This window comes from Mytilus trossulus, chromosome 8 (genome assembly GCF_036588685.1).
Source record: "Mytilus trossulus isolate FHL-02 chromosome 8, PNRI_Mtr1.1.1.hap1, whole genome shotgun sequence".
Classification (NCBI taxonomy): Eukaryota; Metazoa; Mollusca; class Bivalvia; order Mytilida; family Mytilidae; genus Mytilus; species Mytilus trossulus.
The window spans coordinates 33,931,610-33,956,209 of NC_086380.1; the positions used below are offsets into that span (position 1 = coordinate 33,931,610).

General features: G+C 30.6%; 1 protein-coding gene across 2 annotated transcripts in view; it reads right to left on the reverse strand.

The window, feature by feature from the left end:
* Positions 1–368: 368 nt before the first annotated feature.
* The window catches only part of LOC134680861 (Na(+)/citrate cotransporter-like), a 63,193-nt gene continuing 38,961 nt past the window's right edge, over positions 369–24,600 (reverse strand). The window contains exons 2-15 of one of the 2 annotated variants that reach the window (XM_063540131.1): positions 20,138–20,287; positions 19,486–19,601; positions 17,798–17,925; positions 15,385–15,411; positions 13,668–13,818; positions 12,864–13,013; positions 12,172–12,300; positions 10,660–10,752; positions 9,604–9,708; positions 6,929–7,047; positions 4,430–4,590; positions 2,704–2,865; positions 1,109–1,246; positions 369–673 (exon numbers count right to left, since the gene is read on the reverse strand). In XM_063540131.1, the coding sequence (XP_063396201.1) occupies positions 473–673; positions 1,109–1,246; positions 2,704–2,865; positions 4,430–4,590; positions 6,929–7,047; positions 9,604–9,708; positions 10,660–10,752; positions 12,172–12,300; positions 12,864–13,013; positions 13,668–13,818; positions 15,385–15,411; positions 17,798–17,925; positions 19,486–19,601; positions 20,138–20,287 (1,830 nt within the window). In that variant the 3' untranslated portion in view covers positions 369–472. The remainder of the gene's footprint in view (positions 674–1,108; positions 1,247–2,703; positions 2,866–4,429; positions 4,591–6,928; positions 7,048–9,603; positions 9,709–10,659; positions 10,753–12,171; positions 12,301–12,863; positions 13,014–13,667; positions 13,819–15,384; positions 15,412–17,797; positions 17,926–19,485; positions 19,602–20,137; positions 20,288–24,600) is intronic. The other variant, XM_063540132.1, reaches the window with a different exon arrangement.

Here is a 24,600-nt window from a genome sequence, read left to right on the forward strand (position 1 = left end):
CTCTTCATACAATATATCACATATATAGCAAACATAACATTTTTAACCGGTTACAGTCTTTTAAACCCTATGTATATATATCCATTTGTAGGATATATATAATGAACCATCGCATGTATACATTAATAATCAAATTTATAGTCTTTATATGCAAGCACCATATGCACATACATAAAGCTAACGTATACCCATCATACACGTGTAAACACCATTACATCGTAACAGTTTCTTTTTATACCATATTACATTGTAACATTTAAATTATGATATTAATCATAGCATTTTTTTAACCGATAAACCGCAAAAGATCCTTTTTTGTGCCATATATATTCCGATCACAAACGCTATCAACAATATCATGTATATGCCATTAATCTATAAAACTAATTATATTCAGCAATCAGTAGCAAGATAAATGCACCAATATGTCTATATCACATTCTATATTTAAAACACAAGCATACTAAAAGTATCATGGTACAATAGTATAGTTAGCATTAAGTGTTTGGTTGACCAATAACAATGTTCCATTCTTTAACAGTGTCCCATTGACAATGGGTAAGCGTAAAGCTTCAGGAAATACCGAAAGCCCTAAGAATGGACTTATGTAAGCATTGAAGCAAAGGTTCATGATTAAAACAGTCACAATATTCACAACAGCACCTCCAAATACCTGAAAATATAAGAAGATACATTTATCGACCTGATTTGGTACCAAAAAAAATATTGAGTCTAAGCTTCATGAATGTGTATTCCTGGGCTTTTGAGCCATAACCAGATATATAATTAAAACAACGGCAGTCACCGCTTATATTTATGATGTTCAGAATTTCAAAAATATAGGAATAATATATGTTTTAAAAACAAAGACTAAATGAAAATGTTCTACATGGTTTCTAATAAATACAATATTTGATTTACTATCCATGTCAATGTACCATTTGTGCAAACCATGTGCATATCCATATCCTTTGCGTGTTTACATCTAGATCCAGATCCATGTTACAGAGAGTCTTGTGCTTTTCAAGACCCTGTGTAACATTTACTTCCGAATTGGTTTTAGTCAAGAATTAGTATATTTTTTTAGCTATCGTTTTCGTATACATACCATATCCTTAATAGTCAAATATCCAGTTGAAAATACTATGGCATTTGGTGGTGTACCAACCGGAAGTAAAAAAGCAAAGGAAGCACTCAGGGTTATGGGAATCATAAAAAATAATGGATGCACTCCTAATTTAATGGCCTGGAAAGAAATAGAAGTATACAAAAAGTCATGTAAATATAAAAAAATGTGAAATGATAAAATTGCATTCATAGATTGTAATATCAAGATAAGATTTAAAACACCATAACATGAAATAAACAAAACATGCCACCTATCCTTTTTTTTAACTGGTTAGGGTTTACAGCAAGGAGAACCTATCTCATGTAGGTGAAACTTATATTCAAAAATTATTATCTATGATACACAACTCTTATTTTGAATCATGCATTACTATATATATTACATTTACATAGACAATAACTGTTCAGTGTCTTTAAATATCAGCTGGATTTGTACAAGACTAGGAAACAAGGTGTATGCGAGCTTTTAGCGAGCTATTACACCTGTTTCGAGCCGAGTACACATACAGCTGATATTTAAAGACACTAAACAGTTATTCAGTTATTGTCTTTATCCTGCAATTAATTTGTATATTGTTTGTGTTTCGAAAGACACAAAAACTAACATATTTAGCATTTTTTTTTTAGATTTGTAATCCATTGAGGCCTGCAAAGTAATAACAAAATCACACATTAAAGACGGGTTCGCAAAAAATGAATCTCGAATGGTCAACAATAATAGATCATACTACATCGCTCAAGGTGAATAATTATCTATCCTAACATAACAACTAATTTCAACACTAAAAACAAATAACAAAACATTGTCAAATTTGAAACAGAAGTGTACGAGTTGTCCTAGACTTGACATTCACTAAACATGCTGAAATTGACATGGCTGATTTTGTAACACAATCATACACATTCAAGTTTTGAAATTGACACTTGTCATCGTCATTGGAAAGCAACTGGAATACACATCTTGAGGTCACACAGGTTCAAACAATACTCAGTATGGCAGTGGACAGAGCTTTAAAGCGATATCTGCATAGTATACAGATACAGCATATCGATATATGTAGGGCTGCATCTGTATAGTAGGACAACCAATTGCTGGATAAAAGTTGAGAATAAACCACCAATACTATACTTTTTCTACAATTTTAGTTTATATTAGTAATATCCAGATATAACCTATAACTTCATTATAATATGCCTATTGCTACTAAAGGAAAGTGCACGTAACAATTTAAAATTGTTAAAGGGTGTTCGATGTTTAACATACACAGCAATACAATTGATTGAGGTAACTGCATAGACCCAAAATATGGAGATATTGGATAAATCCAAAACAGAAAAGCATGTATCAACTGCTATGTGTGTATAGACTGGAAACAACTTAAGGGTATACCGAAAAGTGAAATGTCGCAACTTTAAAACTTACGTCACCTTTAAAAACTTATATTTAAGTACTACTATGTGTTTGAAACTAACTTTCGTTATCTATCGACATAATTCCACTACAGATAGACGCGTGTCACTAATGAACTGATAAAACATCTAAATTATCTTTCAGGTCTACAAAACAATACTTACTAAATGGAACACAATAGGAACAAAAATGGTTGTAGTTGCTGCATTACTAGTGATATTAGTGATGGCGGCAACTATAATTGTCAAGATGAGTACACTAACCCATGGAGGTATACCTGCTAAGAACGACAGAGATTCAGCTATGGTATTTGACAACCCTGATGCCTGTAAAAAGAAAAATAATGTATTAATGTTAAAAAAAGAAAGAGACGAGGAGTATGGGACCCAATTCGAAACACAAAATGTAATACGTTTATACAAAAACTTATCTCAACTTAATTTTATTAAATGTACTATTTGATTATTTGATTGATTGATTTGTGTCTCTTTCACGTTAAACTTTAAATTTTTGGAAACACTAAGGATTTTTAATCCCAGGTATATATTACCTTAGCCGCATTTGGCACAACTCTTTTCATTTTTGGATCTTCAATGCTCTTTAACTTTGTACTTGTTTGGCTTTATAACTATTTTGATATGAGCGTCACTGACGAATATAATGAAGACGAAACGCGCGTCTGGCGTACTGAATTATATTTTTTAGTTGAGGAACCTAGTGTGTTTTTCGAGAAGCACTGAAACTCGTTAGAAAGACTGACAATCCTAGTCAATTAAGATCAATTTGAACGCACTTGTTACATGCCAGGTTCAAACTCACACCTTCAGTGTTTCAAGACTAATAATACAGATGTTCGACAACTAGGGTATCGATGATCCCTTATGCATTTTGCATAGCTCTCTTCTTTATCGAAATAACTTAACAAAAACATCGTCTGTACCGGATAGTTTTTATTTATAATTAGTTAATAGAAAACCTCTTCATATATTGTACAATGTCGTGTACTTTCGAACCCTTAGAAGGAATAATTATTTTTTTAATTTTCAAGGGTGATGTAAGATTGCAAGACCATTTATATGTTGCCCATTTTGAAAATGTAGGAATATTATGAACCTCAAGTTGTGCTATGTTAAAAGTGAGAATCGTAACCGATAACAGACATTACCAAAAGTATTGGGCACCAAAGAGGCCAATAGTAGACCTCATCAACAAGAAGTAACCAACTTCTCAGAGAGCTTAGAGGTATAAACAAAAACAAATACCACATGAATATCATAAAGTCTACATTGTAAATGATTTAGATTAAAATGCGGAATCAGTTATACATAAACTGTGATTGAGCAAAAAGTCCAAATATATTTGACACATCTTACAGAAAATAAACTATTCCAGTATTGATTTACATTATCATTTCAAGACAATCAGATATATTTTGTTGCTAATTTTTTTGGGGTGGGAGATAAAGTCAGCTACAGGTCATAAACTTAACATATCCTATTTACTACCAGAAGAATCGATAGCTATATAGACAAATAAAGCTTTTCAACCTATATCTTTATCTTTTTGTTTTCTTTCATAACCAGGTATTGTTTTTTTTTGTCTATTTCATGCACATTTTTATAGTGTCATGTCTGAATTCCAAGTATGATGGTAGTTCAAACTGATACCTATATTTTGGGATTGCAAGAGGTCAGCACGCTTATGGCGACTTTTGTGATGATCGATATGTCGAACATAGAAAAACTACAACTAAAAACGCAATGGTTGTCATAGTTCTAAGATTACACCGTAAGCTAACATCACATTGTGTTAAATGCTACCGTACCCCTTCTCACCCTGTATGTTTGATTTGTGTTTGTAAAAATTGAATGTATTTATATATGTACATACCTTACATGCATCGGCTAACGCAAATCCACCACCCATGAGCAGTATAACTCCCCATGCTAGTTTCTCATGGACTATTCTCCAATTCAGTAATGGTACGTATTCATCCTTTTTAGCTTTATCTAACTCAACTACAACTTCATCGTTACTAATTACTTCATCATCTGTAATTCATCATTCAAATTATAAGAAAACTTTCATATGATTTATGACTTATTTTAGAATGTTGTTAACGACTTAATAAAAAGCAAAAATTGTAAATAGATTGAAAGTAAAAGGTTGTTGCTATGAACAAAATAAATAACTGTGATATAGAGTCAATATTCATTTTAAACAAAAGCGTTACAATTTCGATGTTTATGATTTTTATGAATATGTACTTGAAATTCAACAGTTTTTTCTCCATATAAGGTTAATTGTATTTAAAAAGTACATTTTTCAAATTTATCTAACTTAGATATTAAGTCATAACCCGCTGCCCTGTGCTGAATATGAATTTATATATATGTATATGTGTCTGACCCAGCCATGCAACATTTGTAAATGTTTATAAACCTAAAACCAAACATTTTGTCGTTTATAAATATGAGACGATAGCAGTACACCAATGTTTAGATCTCGTAAATAAATTTTGAATATGCCAATCAAGTTAAGAGAATTCATGGATTTTTGAGATATTCTTGGTTACATGTAGAAATAGAAATATTTAAAACAAAAAAAGATTATAGGCCGAAATAGTTTTTAAAGGGGAACCAATATATGTGAAATTGTGAGGAGTCTGACAAAAATTTGGGGTTGGTTTATAACTCTGCAATAATTGATTCTATTGCAACTGTCCCTCTACATTTAAAATTTGGACCAAATTCAGTGCTTAATATTTCTTATATCATCCTTGCATTCCCCTTTTGATGTCAACATATTGTTTTTTTTGTGATCAGCTTCATAGAAGTACGTTATGATACAATCCTTTTTTTATGACATACTTAAGTTTGCTTATGTCACACAATGTATCATTTTTTTCTTCTTTACGGAACCTCTTTGAGAAACACTTTTAAGTAACATTTGACTATCCCATTTTTCACTGAAAAATGCAATGATATATACCAACTGTATAAAACATTGTTTTGATCTCGTTTTGATCTTGTTTTGAAATAACATCACACATATTGATATTGCATAATAATTGTACTAGACGAAAATTTTGGATATGTATGTATACATTATACAAAAAATTTAGAAAACAATATGCAATAAATTAATACTTGATGTTTTGTTCAAAACAATGAGAAACATCTGTGTGTTGTACAGTTCACCAAATTAGTAGTTATGTGTTATCATGATATAGTTGAACATGCTCTCCCCATGTATCCATTTTGATATTGACCATGTCTTTAACTAATGCAATTGAAGAATACACTTCTCTACTACTAGTATGTTATTTCCAAATTGCTGCTCTAACAGAGCGATATAACGTATATATTTGAACAGACATACTTCCTTATAATCAAGGAAAATGTTCACCGGATCAGTAACAGGGAAAGCACTGCCAACTAGTACAATTGCTTTACGAAAATGAACTCAAATATATAATGCCTTAATGTAACGTGATTGAGTACCTAGGTGTCCGCCGCCACAACTACATCCTAAGAGTATAATAATTTATGATTATACTATTAATTTAAATAGTATTCGTCTTGGTCTTTTCCTGTCCTCTTTCTAACAAAAATATATATACAACCACAAGAGTAGCACAACCGCTTTTTTTTTTTTACAAAATTGACAGGAAAGATGTGCATTAATCTTAATCAATCTTTGAAATAAAACCTGCACAAAAACGTATCCTTATTCAACACAACAATCAACCGTACCTTTCTCTACAGTAATGGGTCGCATTAGTAATTTACAGATATGCAAACAAACATTCCTTGTATATTGTACCAGTATGTCAAAGTTACACATTTAAGATAATGTTCTGAAAACACATATTTTTTCGAAGCAACAATATTCATCTAGAAAATTATTGAACGAACTATATATTACAAAAAAAAACTACTCATAGGAATTATGAAATACTGCATACACGTATGAATACAGTATATTTTTTTTCTTCAGTTCTTATATATTATACGTGTATTTTAATTCTGATACAAATGATATGTTAATTAATAAGTTAAAAATCTAAAAATACAAATGAGTTTAGTGGAAAGAAGCATTGTGTATAAGTTTCATAACATTTAATAGAGGCAAACTAGAGAATTGAAACTAATTTCGGGAAGTACGGACACTTAAAGCCCCTGCGCTAGGGTTGGGGCATAATATTTTTTTGTACCAAAGTAGAAATACAGCAGTTGCTCACCAATTAATAAATTTATAATCGGCTGTAGATACATTTTTTTCCGTAATATTTGATAGTATTTATGAATTTGAATGTGATTTTGCAATTTTTAAATATATATTGATATTATAACATTAGTTAATCCCTACTATATCACACTGCGTTACCTTTTGATGCTGCTTTCGTACAATTCAACTGTTGACTTCTCAGGAATCCCGGAGGTTGTGACGGAAGAATAAAAGGTAGAACAGCCATCAGAATAGCAGGAACCGAATCAGTGATATACCTTTGAAAACAATGTTGTATGCATGGTCAATGTGTATTCCGTTCAAAATAAGTAAAAAAAAAATAGTCTCGTTGAAATGTCTTTTAGTCTTTCTTTCCCATTCGTTTGATGTTTTTGAGCTTGTGTTTTTGCCATTTGATTAGGGAATTTTTGTTTTGAAATTTCCCATGATGTTGGTATTTTTTTTACTTTACTTTTTCAAACAATAATAGTGAACCATACATTTGTGTCATATGTCCAAATAATCCTTCCTCATAAAAAATGTCATAATAAGTTCTTACTTTATTTCTGTAAAGGAATTGAAAAATACTGTTTTTGATAAAGGTGGTAGATGATTTATTATCTCCGTCATATTTGTTTATATCTTTACTAAAATAGGGAATTTTGAAAATTAACATATATGTTTCTAAACACGACCGATGTTGACATTTTTAAGGTCTTTCCTCTCCGCGAGGAAAGACCTTATTGTTTTTCGCATGTTTTTTTTTTTTTTTTTTCATCCAGCATTTGTTTGACATGGCCTCCCTTCGTTTCTATTGGAGTTATCAAGACCAAATATGGACCATCGGTAGACCTCATCATGAAGTATTACCAGATGAGGCTGTGTAGGATTTCATCATCCCCTTTAGAAGTTATCTCCCTTTTATTGTTTTTTTTCGACATGGTCCCCCCTCGTTGTTTTTGAAGATATCATAACCTTATTAGGACAATAGTTAGATCTCATCATGATGTGTTACCATATGAGGCTGCTAAGGATTTCATCATTCCCTATGAGAGTTATGTCCCCTTGAAGCAATTTCTTTCTTTTACATTTTTCTCAAAAAGTATTCAAGATAGAATCCATTTGAAAACGGCAACATGTACAAGAACAGATGGCAATGTTAATTAACATATACAATCATTTTGTTGTTAACCCTTATAAGGAGTTATTTCCCTTGAAAAAATATACACAATTTTTGAAAAATTGTATCTCGAGAACCGAAAGTCTTAAAGACTTGGGACCTACACCAATAATCTTAAGTTCATGTGACCTTTAATTTGCACCCAAGGTCAAAGGTCACCGAGTGCAAAAAAAAATTACGCTGCAATTTCAAGCTTTCATATTAAGAAAACGATAAGAGTTTGCTGCATACTTACAGCGTATAAAATGTTCCTCTCAACGAGCTCTACATTTTATAAACTGAGCTTAAAAGTGTCCGACTGTCTGTTCAAAAGTTACGACGGGATGATTCTTAAAAGTATAGTATTGTGTGTATATCTTCTTAAAGTTAACAGATATCAACCTACTATAAACTTAAAAGATGATCAGTAGTTCAAGACATTCAATTTGAGGTCAATGTCAGGTCATGATGAAATTTCACCTTGACCTTCACATTATACTATGACCTTGACCTTGAGATATTTCAAAGGTCAAGTGGTCCTGAGTTGAATGGTGATAGTCCCATGTCTTTACGACTTCCGGTTCTCAAGTTTTATATTGCATCATATATTTGATGATTAATTGTGACCTTAGTGAACTTTAAAATTGTCTTAATTCTTTTTCTATAATGTTGTCCTTCAACTGTAGATCATTTATCATTTAACAGATTTGAGATATCTATTGTCGTTTTAGAGATAATGCAGTTTTAAGTTTTGCGAGCGGAGGCATGTATTTCTGAATCATCAAGAGCTTACCACTTAAAATGTTTAAAAAATTGAAGAGGTTGACATAGTTATATGTTTGACCAAATACCAAAAACATTCCATGGAAAAAAACACCAAAAATTCAATTTGAAATTTTCATGTTTTGCATTGACTTTGTAAGTTTCATAATTTCTATTTATATAGTTGATATTGCATCATTATTTGCACTTTGTCAAATGGGGTCATTTGATATATCAAATTGAAGGTCTTAATAAACTCTACTTAAAAATGAAAATTTGAAACCCCCTTTTCATCCAAGGGAGACGGGTGGGGTCATTTAGTGCAAACATTCAAATTTCTCAGATGGTAAGGTTGTCGCATATCAAATGAAAGAGCATAAAGCGAACATTTCAAATTTCAAATTGACGTCTCCCAAAAATGAGTTGGATGGGGTCATTGAGTGCAAAAAATAAATGTTCTTTTAAGGTAGGGTTGTTGTATATCAAATGAAAGGTCATGATGTGTACATTTCAAATAGCAAATTCCTGACCTCCAAAAAATAGTAAGATAGGGTTATTGAGTGCAAAAATCAAACTTTCTAGAATATGGCGTTGTCGCATATCAAATGAAAGCTCATCTACTCTATGTAACATATATAATAATTCCGATCTCAAAAATGTAGGCGGATGAGGTCATTAAGTGATAAAAGTAAAAAGTTTCAGAAGGTATCCTTGTCGTATATCAAACGAAAGGTCGTACAAAGTACATTATGAAAGCATCACTTTTACAGGAAAGACCTTTCAATTGTTTTACAAACAATTGAGATACTAGTCTTTGTTTATGTTTTGTTGTATGCTGTCTGTTTCTCTTCGATGTATGTGCATTTGTTTTTTGTTTTGTTTTGTTTTTTATGTTAAAACAAAATTGAATTACTTTTTGGGGAATAATGCTCCCCATCCAGGGACGAACTGCGGGTTTCTTGTTATCCAAAGAACTGCCAATATAACAAAGTCACCAAGTACCATTTTTTCTGCAAATCTAAAAAAAAATTAATAATAATAATTAGATTAAGGTGACACTAAGCCGACTAAGGTACATGCTTTTTTTCTAAATAAATTAACCCTCTGATGGTGCTTTTGTACCTAAGGATATCAGAAGCACAATGGTCAGGATTTGTGTTTACGTCTGATAAAATTGAGACATTAATTTTCTGTTAGATTACCATTTCAATTTTTTTTTTTTTAAACTATGATTTTATATTTACATTGCCCTAGGCGAATTTGCTAAAATTTGGCGGATGTTTGAGACTAATTAAATGGGCATGGAGAATGTCAAAAATGAGCCTTCATCCCAGCGAGAACATGTCTCTCCAACAGTTAAGGTTTAAGATGGTTTCTAACAAGTATGTAATAGTTCAGTGAAAATGGAATATTCGGAAATATTGGATTATTATTAAGCAGATATGATAATTCTAATTCACATACGAGAATATTGTTTTTCTATTTATAAAAGGTTTGAGTATTCTAAACACTACAAAATTGCAACCAAAACAAGCAAAAAAGAAAGAAATTAGCAATTATTAATGTTTTATAAAAAAAAATCGATATCTAAAGCCTTTCGGCATAATTGATGATAATATAAATATTTAGATATAGGAAGATGTGGTGTGAGTGCCAATTATACAACTCTCTATCCAAATAACAATTTATAAAAGTAAACCATTAAAGGGCAATGTACGGCCTTCAACACGGAGCCTTGGTTCACACAGATCAGCAAGCTATAAAGGGCCCCAAAATTACTAGTGTAAAACCATTCAAACGGAAAAAAACGGTCTAATCTATATAAAAAACGTGAAACGATAAACACGTATAAATTACAAAACAAACGACAACTACTGTACATCAGATTTGTTCATTTATGTCTCCCACATTGATTCATTGATAAACTGTTTTGTTCAGGATTGTAACAAATAAGTATACACCAACATACGTCATGCTTCCTAAACTCAAATACTCCTTGTGTAAAAACTTCTTAACGTTGTCATATGATCCTTCCTCTCCTCTCGCCACACAGGGAAAACATCTACAACGTATGAAAAGCAGCATGTCAAATTATATTGAAAGATAAAATAAACTCTTGCGAACTAAGGGACAAATCATCATCTTATACCATAACGGTGATAAATGGATGTTTCGATTTCTCACTTACAAGACAAATATCTATCAATAGATTTCAGTGGTTTTCGTAGAATATCTCAAGTTTGAAAAAATGTAATTTACCATATGCCATATGGTCACCTTTTGAGGATTCCGAATATCTGTCAAAAATTTAGATGAGTGAACATTCGTAAATACTTTGATAACTAGTTTTTTTACCGGAGTTGTCGCACATTACCTGTTAATAATTTTAAACGATATCGATCTTACTCCATCAAGAGGAACAGATGATGCGACTTATTACAGATTAGAGATCTAGCTAGCTATAGAACCAAATTTCATCCAAATTAATACCCATTTTACTTTTTTTTACTCCGTCGTTTTCATTCATTATGATATTATTGTTTTTTTTTTTTAGATGATTTCTTTTAAAAGCTGTTATATTGTATATTCACAAAACTTTATACCTATTGAGATCGTTTATGAGTTTATGCAATCTTTGAGTGTAAAATAATGACATCGTATTTTTATAGATTAGTTTCAGTGTTTAAAAGTTTAATACAGATTAATATCGTATCTAAAAAAGCTTTTAACTGTTGTTTTTTTTTCTTTAGTTTTCAGACATAAATTAAAAAAAAATTGAATGTTGGTATGAATGAAGTTACTCATAAAGACGGGATACTACAACAGCAACAATACTTTATTCTTTAACCCTCTAAATAAATTAAGTGTTGTTGTAATTGTATTATCCCGTTTTTAAAAATAACTCTATTGACAAAAAATGTGTCTCTTTTTTTGAGTGCTCAGAAAAACAACTTTACAATATTTGTATATGTTTCGGTTTTGTAAGCCACGTAATGTTTATATATATATTAGATTCCCCATATAATTGGCCCCGGCATTTACTATATAGGTTTAAGTAGGTATTTTGAACAGATTAATTAGAGCTTTATTTGTTTTGTCAGGTATCTATAAGGATTTTGTTTCACTTTACAGTATCTTGTTTACAGTAATTGTCAGATATCCTTGTGATGTTTTCCTTGAATAACTAGGGAAAATACTCGGTAATTTCAAAGATATATAAAATAGATATATAATTCATGATAAGCAATATCGGCTCTTTTCTCCTACAATATACGTCACAATACTATTTTGAAGTGTTTTTTATTAGACTTTCACACTACTCTCTCAGCATGGATCTTCATTCTTTATATGCAGCCATATATTAAACTTAAAGCTGAAAATTAAACTAAATTCATATATCAAATCAAGTACGAACACAGCTTTAAGATGTAATAGCGTTGATAATTTCAAATAAAAATTGAAGTTATTTTCATGCACTTACTTTTTGCCATCAAAGTAGAACTGCATCCAGCCCCATAGGAAGATAAAACAGATAATAGATAATGGTAAACCAATCACCAACCAATTGGCAAATGTAATCCCCGAGTCCATGTCATAGATCTTAAATTCACTAAAATATGAAATAAAATGACTTTATTAAAAAAAAGTTACATGATAAGTTATATTTCTGGTAATTTTTCAACAATTAATTTTCTAAGCTCCAGTAATCGAGTTGTTTGTCAAACTTAGAAATGCTACACAAATAAAGATGAACAAGATTTACAATTTACACACTGGATTTAAGAAATTTCTATGCGCATTTGAAATTATACATTAATTCTTAACTATATATAATTTGTTTCTTTTTCTGGCAAATATATAAAAGGGAAACACTAATTATTTGTAAGAAATCATGCACAATGATAAAAGTAAGATACAATGTAAAAAAAACCACAAATAACAAAAAACTTATTAGCAATACAAACTCGTTTTTGATTGAGAGAAATCATGTGTTTAGAATTGGTTACATGCTGTTTTTGTCCCTGTTATTTGTTTCTTTTATTTCTTCTTTATTGTACTCATTGTGTTGCTTATTTTTGTAGACATCATTTTCCATCGCCCTTTTTTCATCCCCTGATATTGTATCTCCCTGTTTGTTCGACATTTTTTAGTTCGAAATACACGGTAACTTACTCTTCAGCTATTCCTTTAAATACAATATTTGGTGGAGTCCCTGTTAATGTTGCCACACCACCAATATTAGCAGAAAATGCCACACACAGGGAAAATGTTTTAGCTAATTGAATAAACTCTTTGTCTTCTGATTTGATTGGTCCATTTTCTCTAAAAGTGAAAAAAAAATATACTTATTCAAAGCGTAATATCACTATATAACGTTCTTTTCAAATTGGGCTGCGTTCTCACTGCCAATGTAACATATTTTTTTTGTATTCTATATCTATATAATTGAAACTAAGTTTTTACTCAAATGTATATATTCAAAAGTGAACCAACTCTAGTTTGAAATCCTCCATCTGTGTTAGTACAGAGGAAACAATCTACATTCTAAACAGGCCTTCAAGTTTTGGGGGGGATCTTTAATCTCACTGGGATATATACATTAGGCACAACAACTTAACGAAGATTATTGATTAGCGGTTCATAATCTAAATATATATATAAGAGTGAAGTCACAGAACATTGCATGATGGTTTTTTTTACTTTCTTTTGTCTTTACAATTTTTTGTTTTGTATGACAATTTATAAAATTCTGCTTAACCTTGATATACATACAAACATTAGTCGACCAGTAGGGATGCACGATTTGTTCCAAAATAAATACCGTCTATCTGTTCAAATACCTATCCACTAAACCTAATAAATCTAATATTATTTTGATAATGCCATTCTTGGTCTTTTTGTAAAGTAAGATCTTCCCCCTTCTTGTTTATCTTGACCTGAGTTTCAATTAAAATAGGTATAGATATGTCAACATACTCCTCTTTTTCTATTGGTTCCTTCTTCATTAGTTTTTGCATTTCTATCGTATTTGTATCACCATTTGCGCCTTTTTCCTGAATAGCATCATCTTCAATTTTTCCATTATTAGTAAAAGAAGTTTCTATCATATTTTTTTCAGCACTCAATCCTTTTTAAAGAAAAAAGAAACAATAAGATTAGCATGGTCAAGGAAATTAATAATTATGTTCGTTATGTGTTTATATTACTAAAACTAACATCTAGCACATGGATAACTATCAATAAATGAAAACTATCGCTAGGCTAATATTAGTGTTTCGGTTTTTTTCATGTCTTGCTTGTAATAGACTTTGCAAGTACAAATCAAAATCAATATGATTCCTAAGTACAATAACATAACCATAAAAGCAAGCAATTAACACAAATTTTAAAATTAATGAAACAATAACGCAATATACAGTCAAGAACATCTTTTATAGGTGCATCTCAAACAGATAAAGATTAAAGATATCGGCTGCTATAACTGATACTCCATATAAAAAGATCGATAACCCAAAAATTAAACTTTCATTGGGTATCATCTTAGGAATCGCAAACAACGAAACATAATACATGATGCACAATATGAATTTTTAAAAGTGATATGAGCCAGCTCTGTGGATTATCAACATTTTACTGATAGTAAGTTATTAGCAGTTTCAGACCAAAATCAATGTTTCATATATTTTATGGAAACAGGGTTATCGCACGTATTGGTAATCCAAGTTTAAACACATAAAATTTGCCTAAAAAATAAATACATTGAAAACCTCTTTCCAAGATAAATTTAAACACATATTGTATTAAGATATTCAAACATATCCGAGAAATTGCAGTATGCCGTTTTAGACATGTATGACTTTACGACGTATTTCAGATGCTTTGAAAACCCTTCCTACTTGTAATAATATTCTTTTCCGATTGAGTCAAATGAAATTATAAATTACAAGAAAGGGGATTGAGTCCAATTGTTTAGATCTAGCTAAATGTGCAAACCGTATGATCAACAAGATATTGTAATATGTTGGCGATGAATTTCAGTAGTTAATGACGTGTACATCTATGATGTACAAAGACAAATTCATATAGTTAAAAAGTATATAACTAACATAAATAAACTTAATACATTTCCAAAGAAAAGTTTAGAAAGCAACAACATTTGTGTGATTGCTAACCTTTTGCATTGAAGTCGCAAATATATCAACCCGCAAAAACATTCACGTTTACAAAACTTATAAAGTATTCAAACTATAAACATGCTTACTCCTATTCAGATAGAATATTTGTATACTTATCAACATTATTTTTTTATTTATTTAATGGTTAGTTAACACTTTATATTTGGTAAGCGATAGACTTGCAATGCACTCGCTTCTCGAATGTTTAAATGATATCATGCTAGTATAAAAAGTAAATTTTAAACCAAGAAAACGATCATATATGTATTTTGATATATGTATCAGTTGATTCATGCTACTATTGGCCAATATCATGCTAGAATCTTAAAACGCTATGAGAAAAAAAAAGTTAACTGAATTACAAAAGTAGTTAATATATAAAAATAGACAAAGAAAAGCATTCTGCGAAATATCCAATATGAGGTACTGTGAAAACGCAAGTGATGAATCGGTATCAGATGCTGTCCAATTTGTTTTCAATTTACATACTGTTCATGCAGTTTTTTTCATAGACTTACTGAAAGAGTTCTTTTTCGTATTTGGCCCTGAATGAAATAATACTAAATGAATTAAAATTGAATATGGCAGTTGTTTTCCATTCGTTTGATGTCTTTTAACGAAACTTTTATCATTTGATTTTGCCATTTGATTAGGAACTTTTCGTATTGAATTTTAGTGGGAGTTCAGTACTTTTGTGATTTTACTTTTTTTATATGTCTACTCTACATTAACATAGGTTTTGAATATTCGATAACCATATTCGTTATTCGTACGTCCATTTGTCTGTTAGTCCGTCTGATCTTATTATCGCTCTCACAGCTACAAATTTTAAAAGATTTTATTATACTTCATAAAATAGTATGTTCGATAAGGCACTAAAATGGCCCTCTATTTTTACCATAAATTTCAAACAAAATTAATTGACCAATATCACATCGAATGAACGGTAATACATTTACTAGATAGGAAATCAGTCTTTTTGTTGAAAATTTACGTTCCTGCGTTCTACTGATGACGTCACAAACTGTACACATTTTGATTTTCCACGAAAAATCAATGAAAATCGGTAACTTGTGTATTGATTATTGGACAGGAAACACGTCGACAAAAAAGATCTTTGAACGCAATGTGTGTAATGACATTTTGCATGTATAGCTTGAATATTTATTTTGTCGACGCCTGCGCTCTTTGTTTCCTGGTACTAAATTTGGTTGAAATCCGGTCAATTTTGTCAAATTTCGTCAACATGTCTTATTTTTACCTATTTTGGATGTAGAAATCAACGCTTAAGAATAAAACTTTGATACACATAGTTCTTTATTTCTTTCTCACATGTCTTTAAGACAACTTAATTCATGTTTTATCTTGTACCATTCAATTTTATTATCGGGGCCAAGTTACAGTTTGATTTTGTCATGGCATTGTCAGATTCTTTTCGACTTGACGGCGTGCACAGAGTTGACGGCATTTGTAAAATGCGCTTTTGAAAGTAGCTTTATACAACGTGTTTATCATTTATTTTCAATAGGAAGTTTTTTTTATGATAAAATGACGAAAACTAGCCAGTAAAGTCCAAATTATTAAAATAGTTCTCAAAATTAAATCTATAAAGTATGAAACTAACATGGAGAAATCGGCAAAAATATGTGTTACTTCTAACATTAAATAAGCGTAGAAAAGAGTTTATTACCTAACATTATACAACTTCAACGTACTTTCTTGTATTTTCGTACAGTAGATTTTTTCGGATTCGGACTAAGAAGTTATACGAACTTTACCTAAAAACGATCCAAAGTGGCCAATGAGAATGAGTTTGAAATGAAGTTCTTTATATGTAAGAAGTAGAAATTTTGAAGGTTTAATATTAAAACATGGAAGAATCGTTTACACAAAATATGTACTTGCTATATTTTTTATTGCAAAATGACTTGTTAATCCAAATGTGCATAAAAAGAGGCTTATAAATCTTCAAAATATGAATGATTCGATAGTCCAGGCTGAATTTTTTTAAATGTCCAACCATTATGTTACAGATTAAAGAAATGACGTTTTAACACTTTTTTTCTGCACAGGGTCCATGACAGAGTCGCTAATTATTTCCATTACACTGCTCTAAGCATATGTTTTTTTTTTAATTTTCAGAATGTGTATTTGCTGTGCTGTGTTATTTGAAAGAAAAAAAGAAATAGGTTGAACGTTTATATTTAAAGTTATTTGATGAACTAATTGTCCAGTGTTTTTGTTACGCTTTTGTATTCTGGGGGAAATTCCGACGTCATAAATGATTTTTGTAACTTAAAGACGTTACGTTTTTGGACTCAGCTTTGTGCACGCTGTCGTTATGAGTTTGAATATCCTTTTGATATTGCTCGTCTAATTATGAGATCACGAAATACTGAATGTGTAGAAACGATTTATGTTTGATATAGTTTTTATGGTGATTGAGTTAGTCTCCTCTAAAAGGGTCCTTATGGAATAAATGGTTATGCATTACACTTTGTGTATACACATTATTCCTTTTATCTTGTGATGAAGATTGAAATGTGTTTTATTTATTCTTAATATTAGACGTTTTTTTTACAAATCTTGTATGCTACCATAAATCAAACAATTAAAAGAAAAGATTTTTTTTTCCGGTCATAATAAGGACAATACTTCATAGTCACTGACACTGTCTTAAAATAACTTTCACAAAAGAATATAGAGTTCCTGTCGTACGAGTATGTGTTCAAAGAAATCTTAATAATCTTAAAATTCTGTAATCCAAACAATTATAATTATAGACTTGTGTCTCGGAACTTTGTGTCCTGATTTGTTTCATCATACTGCATCTAAGTTTCTGTTAATCTTTAGCATGATATATTTAAAATCTTTTAATTGTTCGTCGAATAGACTAAATTATCTGTTAACATTGATTCAAAGGCAAATTACCAATTTCTCTTGCTTCCTTGATCTGTAGCAGTATAGCGTTTAATATTGGCACCATCATAGCTGTTGTAGCGGTATTACTCATCCACATTGACAGAAACCAGCATGGAAACATTATACCTAACATCAACCTATGTCAAAATAGTGTGAAATAAACGTAAATGCATTTTTTGATATCCTTTTTTACAGTTTCACAGTGAAACAGAACCAGTCATTAAAGGCGTATTAAAACCAAAACCAAAAGTGGTGGTTTAACATTCTTAAGCTTTCAGTAAACAACAGTAAGCACACTGGTAACGTATCGCATGTTGCTTTAATCATGGTTGAGTTGTATAATATTTCAATTATCTACGCTCTTAGTAAATGCATATACAAAATAAATTTAGATAAACCTAAGCATTTTGACGTTATATTGACCAAATAATTTTGAAAATGAGGCCAAGGAAAGATCAACTCTGGCAGACACACATACTATTGTACTTTTATGCCGTACACCAAATATACACAGTATAGTTAATCTAATTTGCATTGATTTTAGTTTCAGACATATGAAACGTTAACTTTGTTCAATGATCTATGAAATGATAACAAGTTCACGTCAAAAATATAGCACAAATGCACATGATCAAAACAACTTCAATTTTCTAAGTCGTTGTTCAGCAATGATAATGAAGTAAAAAAAATAGATATGAGCCATAAAACGTACGTACAGTAAGACATCTATACACTAGGTATGAAGCTTCCAAGTGTTCTAGTTTGTTTGGTATTAAGCTTTACTTCTACACGCGTTGATTACGCCTCCACCGGATAAACATTCTCAAATCACGAATTCTGCGACATTCGGCGCATGCATGGCAAATGGAATGTGACTTCAAGTATGAAGTATGTGATATCTTGTGAGCTCCCGACGTTTAAAAAAGTGAATTGGACATGTTTGTTTTCCGTGTCATCTATTTTTTTGTTTATCAGCTATACATATTTGTGACAATTCGTATGCTCTCTTATAATGTATCAATATACAAAGAAACGGGACGCTGCATGTTCATTCTTGCAGTTAAACAACAAACATAAACTAACAAAACAGGAAAAATGAAAACGCAACCAGTTGTTGAAATTTTTCGTGCCATTATTTACACAGACAAAACGATCTTTTTTTACAAAGTATGCGTATATTTTTTTCATAATTCCGTTCATAAATCATTTGTAAATTAACAATAAACATATCTCTATATTATTCATATTTTTAATATTCGTAAGAAGTTACAGCAATACTCTCGATATAATTTAAAAGTATGCATATTCACTTAATCAGATTTTTATTCAAAAGGCTGACATTGAATTGCTTAAAATTTACAGTTTGACTTAAAAAGATTTTGAAACCTTCCCTTGCACTCATTTTTTTTTTTTTTTTTTATTTAAAACGGAAGTATAACAAATAGAATGATTTATCTTGTTTCCCCTTTATTCAATTCATTTCACATCAATGTTTTTTTTAACATTTCCTTGGTGTGAATGTTTATTGTGGTTTTAAAACAATTATGTATTTCTTTTTACAACAATAGTCCCATGTTACACACACTCTAATAAATTAAATGTTAAGAAGTTTGTACAAGGTAGTATTTAGCACTGCCCTATAACGACGTTTCGTTGCCTTTTTGAGGACTGTCATATGATAAAACATCGATACGTACCATCTAGGCTGAGGGCCAACAAGTGTCAATGCTCTTAGAGCTATACGTCGATGTAAATCCCATCTCTCTACAGCCACAGCGACTACTAAACTCCCCAAAAATAACATCAAAGTATCCTGCATATATAAATAAATGCATTAAAGAATCTGTAAGTCTTAATAATATTAAACATTGCAAACAAAAAGCATGCTGTTACATAAATATTCATCCTAGTTCGATTTATTAATTGATATATTGATAAACAGTAACTGGTATCGTATGATCTTGCATCTGGAACAAGCCCTAATGCATTTTAAAGGAACCAAAAAAAAGTTCTTGTATTGTATTCAATAAATATTTACATTAACCTTGTGCAGATATGATTTCTCTTTCATTATAATAGTTTTTAGTGATTCTTTTGAAGAATTTTTTAAGGGTTAAATGTGTAAGCGAAGTTATTTTAATCTTTTTGGCTCATAAAAGTATTTTCTCTCAGGTTTCTAATTGATAATAAATTGACGTTTATAGTTTGTTTCTTTGTATATACTTTGAATAAATAAACACAAAAAACAAAACCAGTACAAAGATACCACCTGATCACAAACTATGGATATTTTGATTTAAAACACATTCTTGCTATATAAGCTCTATCTTGTGATATGGAAACATTTACCTTGAAATAACTTTGACAAATTTGCTGAACAGGCATAACTCCAAGCATAGGAAACAAGACCACCGGCAGTAACGAGGTGGCAGCCAAAGGCATTACTTCTAACACCCAATATATTCCAATCACAAGTACTCCGTATGCACATCTTGCTGGCTGCAATTAAAAACACAACTTGAATAGGACTAAGTACAATAAGATTGAAATAATAAACAAAGTATTAACTTTAAAATATACCTCAGCAAGGTACCTGTAAAGAAATATATATTATTCATCGCGATTTAGAAGCATTGGTGTAATATTTCTACAATTTCGGAAACAAAAAGCCAAAATAAGAAAGAAGCAAACAAGCGTCAGAGTCAGAGGGGGTGTGAGAGATTGCCTACGAATATAATTTTGAGCGAACAGAACTATAAGTCAACTCTAAAGAGTTATTGTATAGGAAAACAATAACATTAACAAAAGCAAACGTGTTGTATAGCTAATGAAACAATAAAGATTTAAAAGTAATACTATGGACTCTTCAATTGGAAAAGATAGAAAACAAGTGATTGTAGAAATACCATTATATAGTTTTTTCACTGAGCATACATGGCATAAGCATAATTCTAAATAAGAAATACCTGTACCAAGTCAGGACTATGGCAGTTGTTATCCATTCGTGTGATGTGTTTGAGCTTTTGATTTTGCCATTTAATAAGGGACTTTCTTTTTTAAATTGTCGTCGGAGGTCAGTATTTTTGTGATTTTCCTTTTTCTTAAAATAATATTAATTCACCTCATCGTTTTTATTGAGAACTTGAAACAAAATGTTTTTCTAGGCATGACTTTGGAACTCTGGATTCTTAAGCTGCTAATTCTTGTAGTTATGTGGCCTTTTTAACTTTTAAGATGCGAGTTTCACTGATTTAAAAAAAAATGCATTCAAGATATCTATGGTGATTTCAAATCCTAATATTTTGTTTCTTTTACCAAGTCAATTAAAAAAATCTGCAATCTACAGCTGACCTCTTTTGCAGTTCTTATGAAAAACAGAATATTTCATGACTTAAGCAAATTTCATTTGACATACATTTTATATTAATAATTTGACTTTCGATATGTAGAATATGTATGATCACCCCTTCTTTCAGTTTAGTGCACATGAACGTTTTTCCCAAATTTAGTTTGTTACCTCTTTAAACAAGTCCGTCTTCTAATGGTAACAAACAGGTTCACTGATGAAAGACAGATAAAAACTTAATACGTTTTGTTAACAATATTCTTCATTACTTTTTGAATGAAGTTTACGGTAAGGCTGTACAGCTTCGTATGTTGTTATATCAAATTTTATATATAAATGAATTCCTGATTTATGTATTGATGCTAATGTAAAGACCAATGCAGTGTTAATGCATTCAAGTTGTGCAAATATACTTCTGTTGTGTGAATTTGTCTATGTTTACCCACCGGAGTAATAAATGATAACAATGTAACATTATATATTGTTCTTTCCCAATGTTTTATTTGGATCAATGTAATTGATATATACCACTATTATGAATTGGTCGTTATTTCCTCTTCAGCTTCATTCAACAATTTTGGAACAAAACTATAGTTTTGATTATATAATTGTCACTAAGTTTAAATTATAGTATAAATTTATATGCAATTTTCTTTTTTTTAAACGTAACTTAATAGATTAAATGTAATAAATTAGTATGAGAAAGAATAATTGATTAAAACTGTTAGATTTTGCGTGAAAAAAGACTTTTGAATTTCCATTATTATGTATATTGAAGGTACATCATTATTTTAGTCGGCCACCAAATACAAGGCTTAAATGTAATTATAAATTCACTAGTTTATCTTGGCATTGGATGATAATATACTTATATGTTGGAGTACAGAACTATTGTACGCACAAGTTTTTTTATATGAAATTTGAACAAAACCACATGAATTATTAGCAATTAATTGGTACAGACTTTCGTAAAACGACCACTGACACATTCTGATAAAATAGAAAAAAGTGAAAAAATTCACAATTATTGGAAAATAATATGAATTCGGAATATATCGCCCGCATGCATAGCTCTGATTGCTTGTTTAAACGGGTTTGACTTTACCAGCACAGCAGCGTTGCCAATACTTTTGTTCTTGCATGAAACACCGATTGTTTTTTTCTGGAAATTGTTGTAATACAGAATTTGATTCTCACTCGTACTTACCTCTAAATCAATGCTTTACGTTTAATCATATTAGGTTTTGTCAGGTCATAATTTTGTTTTACGTTTTAAATTTTCAAATCATATGGGTCTGTATAATCTGAAATTTGCATCTGATGCAGTAAAATTGAAACCTTTTATCTGATTTCACCAAGTATTGAAACATTGTTGAAGACACGAAGGAACATGTTCGCTTATTTTTTCATAAGAAAATTATTAAGTCTGTCTTATACAAATGAGTCAATATGTTGTAACGGTCTCACGAGAAAATACATCTCTTTTATCAATTTATAAAACATGATTACATTGTCATGATTAAATTATCTATATTATACAGAGATCTAGACATCTCATCAAATAAACTTTTTTATATGGTAAAATTTGTTCAAACAAGCTTAATGTGTTGCAGAAATTTTAACAGATTTCATTTAATTCAAATGTGAAATGTCAAGTTGGAATCATTTGATTAATACCATATCGGTGATAGTATAGAGCTAAGTAAACGCATAAGACTATGGGAATATATGAAAGAACAACGCAAAAACGTCATATCAGACGGTCAAATACAGTTTATCTTCATGTTGAAAAACATAATCCCCTTAAAATAGTGACGACACCCAAAGGTAAGATGGGAATAACCGTTAAACAAGTTGAATAGCATATGGTTGATGAAAAACTAAAGTTAGAAAAACAGAAAGAAAAATAAATCAGCTATGTTTCATTGATAAAGTAGCACAACTCAGAAACGGTAAAAGTGGCGCTTTCAATTTTCGAACTGGATATGGTTGGTAGTGATAAGCTTTGTATATTCGGTTCATAAATTTGGTCAAGGGACACGAAACTTATTAAACGGAAACCGGCTACGGGACGTACGTTAATTGACGTTCAGACAGACAAGGGTTAACCTAAAAGTTACATCCGCTACGGCGCTGACATTAAACTTGCATGGTGGATTCCCAATCTGCAGGGTTCATTTGCCGTCATTTAGAAAAAAGTTAACATTTTAATTGTATCTACTAGTAATCTAAACAAGAGAAACGTTACAATGGATTCTCTTAATTAAGAGTTCACTTCAATCAAATGTAAAATAACATCCATGCCTCTTGAAAATAGAAACACGTAAAAAAAAAACCATCGATTACTATTAGATGTTGTAATTACGTACTTCAATAATCTGATGCAGTTACCCGTGATGATACGTAAGCTGTGCATTGTCTTAGACGAAAAGGGATGTAATTTTCGCTTCAATTATCTAACTTAATTCCTGTAGTAACGATATTATTGTTGAGACAATGAACAGTTTGCAACGATCACAATGAGCCATCTTATTATCATTAAAGTCTAAATGTCAAATTCAGGATGGTGAAAAATAAGCATTAATGTTTGCATAATGTTGTTAATGGTTTTGTGAAAAGTCTCTCATCAAAATAAGGAAAAATTGTTTTCCTCGAAGTTCAGTATGTTTGCGTTTTTTTTTTTCAATTATCGAAAGGAATTAAAATCAAATAAGCGCTATAGGCACAAAGGCAAAGCATATCTCATCAAATTATAAATGTAACGTGAGTTGCAGAGTTATATCGCATGGTATTGTCATTATATTTGAAATAAAGTTTATAATATATTAACAATAAATATGATTAAAAGAAATTATGGTTTATTGGTTCGCCGACTGGCTTTCCAGAGTCAAAGTTAATGTTATAAAATAAATTCAGAATCTTTTAATCTGAATCTATTATCTGTTGCAAAAGTAAGCTTATAGTCCTAAATCTTTACTTAAGAGGACATATACTTGGAGATATATGCGTTTAAAGGAGCAACCACGTATCATAAACATGCTTTAATATCAATTGTGTTAAAAATGTACAAAGCCAAAAGAAGAAAATCCCACAATAAACTAGCTACGAGATATAAAAGAATAGAATAAAATTGAGAATGGAAATGGGAAATGTATCAAAGAGACAACAACCCGACCATAGAAAAACAACAGCGGAAGGTCACCAACAGGTCTTCAATGTAACGAGAATTGTTTTTGTTTGGTAAATCATTAAATAAAAGTAAAATAATGAAGAAAAAACTCGTTTTAAGCATTTAATTTGGTTCAATTAAGTCTAATTGAGCAAAGAAAAATCTCTGTTGAAATATTCACTTGCATGAGAATAATTTGACCTCTTTGAATCTGTATTCATGTGACCTTCAATTTAACCCATTCGTTATAGATTGATTATGCATAAATAAGTCGTGTTCAGCTAATAAAAGGCGCAG